Genomic DNA, 8,504 nt, shown 5'->3' with positions numbered 1-8,504 from the left:
ATCATGAGGGTGATTCAGTCTTTGATGGCACTGACTTTGCTCATGATTATCATGGCCATTTAGGTTCTGTGTCTTGCACCCGTCTCCATATCCCCTCTCCTGCCCGGCCTACTGGCAGTCATTGCTGTGTGCTTTAGGCAGACTGCTATGAACACATTATGGATGGATGCATTAGTGAGTGATGCAGAGCTTGGGATGGCTCTGCCTTGTTTTCATGTGAGAGTGCATCATTAGAAAATGTTCCACTTGGCAGGGAAGCGCGTATTAACTGCCGCCGCAATGAAATGAGGTTGTGATAGATGGTTAAAGTTATAAAGGACTATTAAGTTGAAATATGAACCTTTCAATTGTCGTGATGAAGCAGGGGGTTATTTGCGTGGTGATCAGTGCATTGAGACAATCGGAATCTGCAAAGACCGACACAATGCATTATGGGCGGTGGGGTCAGAGCTGAAAGAAAACAGGAAAAAGTAATCATGCCTTTGCTGAATAGTTTGGAGTTACTGTTCAGCTCCAGCCTCCATAAATTCATTTACGTTCCTCGCCAACATGTGGATGAGATCTGAGGAAGATCTGCGAGCAGAAGACCTGTTGTAACTTAAAACAACATCACTGTCCGTAAAAGTAAGAACAAGCGGGTGTAAATCATACAGCAGCTTCTTGCCAGATCCTCATTATCTCCTACCATGTTTCCATGGCGACCTGCAGTTGCTCCGCCATGCAAACTTCAGACCCAGTTTTCCCTTCTTCTCCCCTCCACGTGCGCGTCAACATGTAAACTGCATCATAATTGCGCTCTTTCCAGCTCAGAGTTGATATCAGACATTCCACTCCTAACTCCTGATTGAAAAGGCATTTTATAAATCATAAAACATAAGAGGCACCTGATGGTTAATTGAGTGCTCCGCTGCTGTTCTAATGCTCTCTCCAAACTTCTGACTCCATCTTAAACTAAGAGCAGACCCAATTGCAGACCCATTAGCATTTGATATTACTGTAATTACTGTGTACATTTCATTATGTTCTCGGTATATTAAATGGCTGCTCGGTGTGGTGTAATCTCTTCCTGTATTAATGTGTGCCACAGTACTCAAAATAGCATTAAGGGCCTCGTAATCAGAGGGAACTAATTGCCTATGATTGTATAAATGAAGTGCCTCAATCTCATCAGGGCTGCTGCTGATGTCCAGCCTCTCTTCACCCGGGGATGGGAAGGTTGACCACAAAGCAAAAAACTCAAGGAGGGTCGGTAATGTGTGGAAACCAAAGATCTATGTCCACATGGGGGCTGTGAGGGCACGGGGTGCTACTGCAGACGCTTTCTTCTTGTCATCAGAGTTGCCTGCGCTTCACAGAGGAAGAAACACACACAAGAGGAGGGTGGAGGTGGGGGGGATGTGAGTGCCCACCATTTGAGAAATGAATTTATCGAAGTGGCTGTCTTTTTTCCCCATTAGTAAGTGTTTAGTTCAGCGTTTTAAATAATTGCATTACCAGGAATGATATTTAAAATACATTTGGGAGTCAATGAGGCAGGAAAGTGCCTACATGTTTTGTTGATGACACCCGGGCCATTTGGAAGACATCAAAGTAGAGAGGAGGTAGCCCAGATGCATATTATAAACTCATTATGTATATCATTTAAAAAGGATGTACTCCAGCCGCAAAGGGGAAAAAAAAACAACAATATTCCTAGTCTCTTTGGTAATGTGTGTTTTCAAAGTTGAAACTCTTACTCGCTTTCTGCTTAATGTGGCATCTATTACCAAACTGTAACATAAAATAAATGACCCTGATTTCCATATCAGAGCAGTCGTTAAGGTACAGATGACATGCAGCCACGCTTTTGTGTTTTCAAACGCAAAATAAGCGGGAAAACCTCGTGCTCTCCACCTGTGGCACAAATCCTGTTTTGTGCAGCTCTTCAGATTCCTCTCGCATGGGGAGATAAATGCACCTTCCACTGTGTGTGTTTTACTTTTAATGCCTTGTGAACCAAATATAACAGACGGTCGCATCAAAACAAGTTGATTAGCATATCCTGATGCATGCTCAATAATCCAGGTCAAGCTAGGTTAAGTCGGGATCTCTGGATGGATTCTTCTTGTTTGAAACATTTCGTCTTTTATCCAAAGCACTTCTTCAGTCTGAGGAGCTGCAACAAACTCAGTCTTATAAGTAGCACCTGCTCGTGGAATGGCTGGTTTGTTGTTGACAGCCAAAACTAGTTGTTCACATGCAAAAGGAGGACCATCAGCCTAGCAACAGATCATTATTGCTCTGATGGCTGCTTGCTATTCACAGAGGGATGAGTGATACTAGCAATAACAACATTGTAAGAGGGGGACAGTTGAACACGGAGGCCTCCGCCCCTATTTAACAGGGTGGAGGCCGGAGGGATCTGAGGGATGCCGTGATGGAAACTGATGAAACAATGGTCTATTTTGATGTCACCTCACTTTTTACTCATCTTTCTGATGAAGCCCTTTGGATGGAGGGAGAAATGTCTCTCAACAACAACAAAAAAATAAACTGTCCAGACTGAACATTGTTGGATTTTTTTTACCTGGATGACTGAGCATGAACCTTGATGTCTTTACGTGCATTCCTGTTGATGATGCAGTAGAGGTGGTCTGTTTAAGATTAAAATCAGACACCACTCTGAGCAGCAGGACCACGCTTTCCACAGAGCAGCTGCATCAACTCTTGAAACTGAGCCTGCAGTCAACCTACTATTGGGGCAACATTTTAGGTCAGGGCTATTCAACTGGTGGTCCGGGGGCTGAATCAGGCCCACGGGTGTGCTCAGTTTGGCCCACCAATGGGTTCATTTTTTAAATAAAACAAGATTTTAAATCATAAAACAAACTTACTTACTGAGAATAACTGCTGGATGTCCTGCCCCTGAGCTATTGGCTTTCAGTAACTGTGACCCCTTGAGCAATTTAGTTGAATAGCCCTGTTATAGGCAGAAACATGAGTGTGCTGGAGTTTCCTATTGTTGCCAACCTGTACATGGAGGAGGTAGAAAAGAGAGCCTTGACGTCATTTTCAGGGACACCACCAAGTCATTGGTTCAGGTATGTTGACGACAGCTGGGTTAAAATTAAATTTCAGGAAGTGCAACATTTTACTGACCACATCAACTCTGTGGATAAATACATCAAGTTCACACGAGAAGATGTAAAAAATGGCAGGTTGGCTTTCTTGGACTGTGAGGTCTGTTTCTGATAGAGGACATTTGCAAACTGAGGTTTACCACAAACCCACCCACACAGACCAGTAGTTGCAGTTTGACTCCCATCACCCTTTGGAGCACAAGTTAGGAGTCATCAGGACTCTGTATCACAGAGCAGACAGCATCCCCACTAACTCGGGATCCAGGCAGAAGGAGAATTCCTACACAAGACAGGCTCTAGAGCAATGTGGATATCCTAACTGGGTCTTCTTGAAAGCAGAGAAGAAACCCAAACAGGACTCCAGTCAGCCATCAGGTGAAAAGGAGGAACCCAGACCAGTGGTCATTCCATATGTTGAGGGAGTATCAGAGAAACTGAGACGTTTATTTTCTAAACATAACGTCCCAGTGGCTTTTAAACCCCAAAATACATTACGGCAAAAACTGGTTCATCCCAAAGATCCAGTCCCCCTGCACAAACAGAGTAATGTTGTGTATGCTGTTCAGTGTCAGGAGGGCTGTGATCAGTCTTACATCGGGGAAACAAAACAGCCACTGGCCAAAAGGATGGCCCAGCACAGAAGATCAACATCATCAGGCCAGGATTCTGTGGTCTACACTCATCTCCAGGCCAGCGGTCACTCTTTCAGGGAGGAAGATGTTCACATCCTGGACAGAGAGGAATGATGGTTTGAGAGAGGAGTAAAGGAGGCCATCTTTGTGAAAAGAAACCGCCCATCGTTAAACAGGGGTGGAGGCCTCCGGGTTCAACTGTCCCCCTCTTACAATGCTGTTATTCAGGGTTATTCAGGTCAGCCCTCTGTGAATAGTAAACAGCTATCAGGGTGCTAATGATCCATTGTTAGGCTGATGGTCCTCCTTTTGCATGTGAACAACTATGGCTGTCACCAGCAAACTGTTTGCTCCATATGAGAAGGGGCTATTTATAATACTGAGTTTGTTGCAGCTCCTCAGACAGATAGCTTTGGATAAAAGCCAAACCATTTTAACAAGAGAGATCCAGAGGACCTGACTTAACCTTGTTAAGTTGATTAACCTTCTATAGAACTCCAAGATGGCTCTGAGCCACCTTTGCCAGATATTTTCTGTGCCTATGGGACTTCTACCACTGGAAAATGGCCATTCATCAGTCAAAAGAGATGTTTATCAGATGCCTAGTGAGAAGGCTTAAAAAGCTTAATTATGCGCCATCCCTCTGTCATCAGAATGCTACATGTGGGGCAGAGTGACACAGCGGTTGCCATTCATTCAGCCTAATGTTCTAATGCAGGGAGCCTGGTGGATACATAAAAACCCATTAGTGCTCTCAGGAAAAAATACAAAGCAGAAAAAAGACATTTGCCTTCTACTCAAATGGGCCTACAAAGAGGGCATTCCAATTTGCTCTTCCTATAACAGTTACATCGAGAACATTAATTAAATGTTCAGGTTGGGTATCGCTTTTTTTGTTGTTGCCTGCAGTCTATCAATAAAAGACATGCTAAGAGTCGTTGCTGTTCCTAATTCTACTTTAGATATAAGTTTTCTTTAAAATGTATTTTATTAAGTGCACTTTACAAAAATAAATGAATAAAAAGACTAATAATTCCAAAAATGACCTGAGCATTTATGCAACTCTTAGCCTTCATGGCTAGCTGGAAGGCAAACATGGGAGATGGAGCGGATGCATGTGAGACATAAAAATAGCCCAACTTGTCACACTGCAGGGAGGGTCTCGTACTGAACAGCCAAACAACTCTGTGAACAGCTGAGGCTAAAAGTGGACAGCAGCCAGAGGGAGTTCAACAACAAAAACAGAAGTGTGACAGGTCTTTTTCCAGTCTTTTTGACTCATCATAGGCATCTTAATACATTTTTATATATATTTTCTCCTGAAAACACATCTAGCATGTCCCAAGGTAGCTTCGTCTTCACGTCTACGGCCTTGCGTTCACTTGAACTTGACAAAGAAATGTTAGAGAGGCACAAGTACAAAAGGCAGCTGGCCTCCCATCACCTCAGCAGCTACATGCTGAGGAAAGAGGCCACAGACAGAGCACCACCCAGGTCCAGCTACACCAGGCCACCAGCCACCTGCCAAGATGTGGTCATCCAAAATGTGTTGTATACAGGAGACCTGGAGGCTTTGAAGACATTTTTTCCAAGAGGATCCACGGCAAACCTCATCATACAGCCACAGGGAGGAGAGATGCGTTGGGTTGCTCGAGGGGAAGGTAAGAAATGGCATCAATTTTTAATAAGGATCTATTTATAACTATTTTTGATTTAACAAATCCTATCTATAAGTTGTACCTCTGGAAATGTGCATGTCTAAAACTCAAAGTAAGCTAAACTTCAAGCAGCGACTCACTCTGCTGGAGCTTTTAAATATGCTGTAATGTCTTATTTATAGACACAGGTCATGAGGCAATATTAATATAAACCATTCATGGTTATATATTTAGAGTTGCTTTGTGTTGCTTCATTTATTTGCAACTTATTAATTCAGTTAGGACTCATGGAAAATCAACAATTTCTATGTCAATTTTCACCTAAAACTTTTACCTAATGTAAAAAAAAAAGTGATGACTATACACCATGAAATGATTTTGTGCAACAATAGATGATGCTGATGTTCATATACTTGTTTTTTTTTTTAATAATGAAAACATATTTTATTGTAGATTAACTTCAGTTGATCAGTTGAAAAAAGGTCAGTTTTGACATACTGCAGTCATTGGCTCCCATGAATTACACTGGCATGGTAAGCGGGTCAACACATCACATGACACCTCCCTGAAATAGCTCCGTCTGCACAAACAACCCTTGCACCAGAAACCACGCACCCAAAACAAAGAAACTAGCAGGGAAATGGCTTACTTGGGCCCTAAGATAAAGTGGAAAAAGCCAAAGAAATACCGTGAAGACGTGATCGCCACAGCCAAGGCCTCAGGCTGTATCCTGCAGTTCTGGAACTCTCTGCTCGTGGGAGACGAGCCGACACTTCTCAGCATTGTGGACGACGACGAGTACAGCTACCTTGCTGATGCCATTTATGACACCAGTAACTTAGAGGAGTGGAAGAACTTCAGGTTAAACTACAGAAGCCTCAGTAGGTTTTAAAAGTCTTTTTTTCTGTTAGAAAATGGAACATGCATTGGAAATACATCAAGATGCTATGATGCCACTGATCTGCTGTTTCTGCTCTTACCCTAAAACCTGCGTTCTCTTTGCTCCGTGCTGCAGGACTTTGGTCTCTGACGTATGAGCAGGAGCTGACAACACCGCTTCACATCACTGCCGGTCGAGGATTTGCAGACTGCCTGCACCTTTTACTTCAACGTGGGGCAAACGTAGACCTGGCACCTGGAGGCACCACGGCCCTGCACGAGTCCTGCGAGAACTGCCAGCCGGAGTGCACCAAACTGCTGCTGATGTATGGCGCCAATGCAAACGCTGTCACGGAAGATGGCCTCATGCCTTTGCACACTTGCACATGTCCTGAATCTCTAGAGTGAGTATGATCAAATCAAACCTGAAATAACAGACTTAATCATCATGACCAAAAAGCAGTAGCATCAAAAACTTATTAACCAAATAGAGCTTTCATGGTTTATTTAAAGCTAATAGACAGATCTAAATATCAATGCTAAGCTTAACCTTGAGCTCTTTTGACTCACACATTGTATCATACAAAAAACAAAGTAGCCTTTTAAACACAATTATTGGTGAGCAAACAAGCGCTGAAGAGTAACTACTGCAGGAATTCTGCTGCAAAGATTGTAATAAATACAGCCCACCAGTAAATATGATCAAGCGAAGTGATGTTTAAAGACATAAAATTTGAAATAATTTTAATTAAACCCATTTAGAACATAATGGGTTGCAGTGATGAAGGACCACTTTAGCTCATCTACTATAAAAAAAAGCCTATTTCGGTACGTTGGATTAAAAGAAAGTTGGGGATCCACTGATCTATCTAATTTATCCTGGTTTCTGTAATTGGCTGCCAGATGTGCCAAGTATCTCCTTGAGTACGGCGCTGCAATCAGCGGTCGCAGCCTGGATGAAGATGACACTCCCTTGCACGTCGCAGCCAGGAACGGGCTCCTGGGCCACGTGGAGCTCTACCTGCGCTACGGAGCCGACGTGAACAAACAGAACGATGAGGGCCTCACTCCCTTGAACGCGGCGTGTTCGCAGCCTCAGGAGGCACGGGAACTTGAGCGCTACTTCCGAGTGTGCCAGACGCTGCTGTTGGCAGGGGCTGATGTCCAGACTGTGGATCAGGACAGACACTCTCCGTTGCACATGGCCTGTAAGAACGCAAACCCAGATGTGGCGGATCTGCTGCTGGCCAACGGAGCCTCCGTTAACAACATGGACTATGACGGTGAAGCTCCCATGCACAAGATCCTGAAGGTGGTGTGCTACAAGGCTGCACATCGTCCTGAGAGGATTGTTCGTGCTTTGCTGAACCATGGCTCGATCCGAGTGTGGCCTGGTGCCCTCCCTGTGGTATGAAACTAACGTCGAAGTAAAACAATAACACGCGCAAAAGCATTTAAACAATGCAGTTCATGATGATTTACAGTCATTTATTGCATTTATGGTGTGAACAAATTACTCATCAAGGTGGCTCATTTTGCATAATTAGCAAGTGCTGCACATGGAACAGATTAGGAGTCTTGAAACACATAGGAGACTTCTCAAATTCACATTCAAATCACTCCAATTCCATGACACAACACGATGTGTGGCACTCTCTGCAGGAAACAGACTACAACTATCAGCGAACCCACGTGCACTAGACAAAATGCCTGCTTCCTAATTAGGCAAGTGTTAATAGGAGATTAATTAGCACTAATTGCATAATTTCCAGTTAAACCCCCAGAGGGAAGACCAATCTGTTCATTTCACAAGTGTTTAATTACTTTATTTCTTCAGTTCTTTGGAGTCACAAAGCTCGCTCACGAACTTAAATTATTCCACGAATCTTGCCTGATCTGCTGAGCGTTGTGATGGGTTCCAGGTTCTGAAGCACTGCTCCGACTCTCCATCCACCATTGAGGTCCTCCTGAATGCCTACAGTCACCTCAAAGTCACGGACACCTGGGCTGAGTCTGTGCCTGCGGAGGCCTTAGTGGCAAGTTATTACCACGAAATGATGATGAACTTTTCACCAGAATGTTTTTTCTAACCTTGCTCTTTCTCATTGTAATTATAGTTGCACACTTTAAAGCATAGCAGATGTAATTACAAGTCTAAAGAATGCTCTTTAAAACAATTTCATATATATATATATATATATATATATATATATATA

The 8,504-nt window shown here is 43.4% G+C and overlaps 1 protein-coding gene across 1 annotated transcript in view; it reads left to right on the top strand.

The window, feature by feature from the left end:
• Nucleotides 1-5,087: 5,087 nt before the first annotated feature.
• asb10 (ankyrin repeat and SOCS box containing 10) overlaps nt 5,088-8,504 on the top strand; it is a 3,920-nt gene continuing 503 nt past the window's right edge. Inside the window, exons 1-4 of the mRNA XM_037681761.1 lie at nt 5,088-5,412; nt 6,425-6,692; nt 7,192-7,696; nt 8,211-8,324. Coding sequence (XP_037537689.1) covers nt 5,088-5,412; nt 6,425-6,692; nt 7,192-7,696; nt 8,211-8,324 — 1,212 coding nt within the window. The remainder of the gene's footprint in view (nt 5,413-6,424; nt 6,693-7,191; nt 7,697-8,210; nt 8,325-8,504) is intronic.

Source organism: Nematolebias whitei, chromosome 9, assembly GCF_014905685.2.
Source record: "Nematolebias whitei isolate Nwh7 chromosome 9, NemWhi1, whole genome shotgun sequence".
NCBI lineage: Eukaryota > Metazoa > Chordata > Actinopteri > Cyprinodontiformes > Rivulidae > Nematolebias > Nematolebias whitei.
The sequence above is the reverse complement of the archived record's forward strand: the minus strand, read 5'-3'. Positions and strand labels throughout refer to the sequence as shown.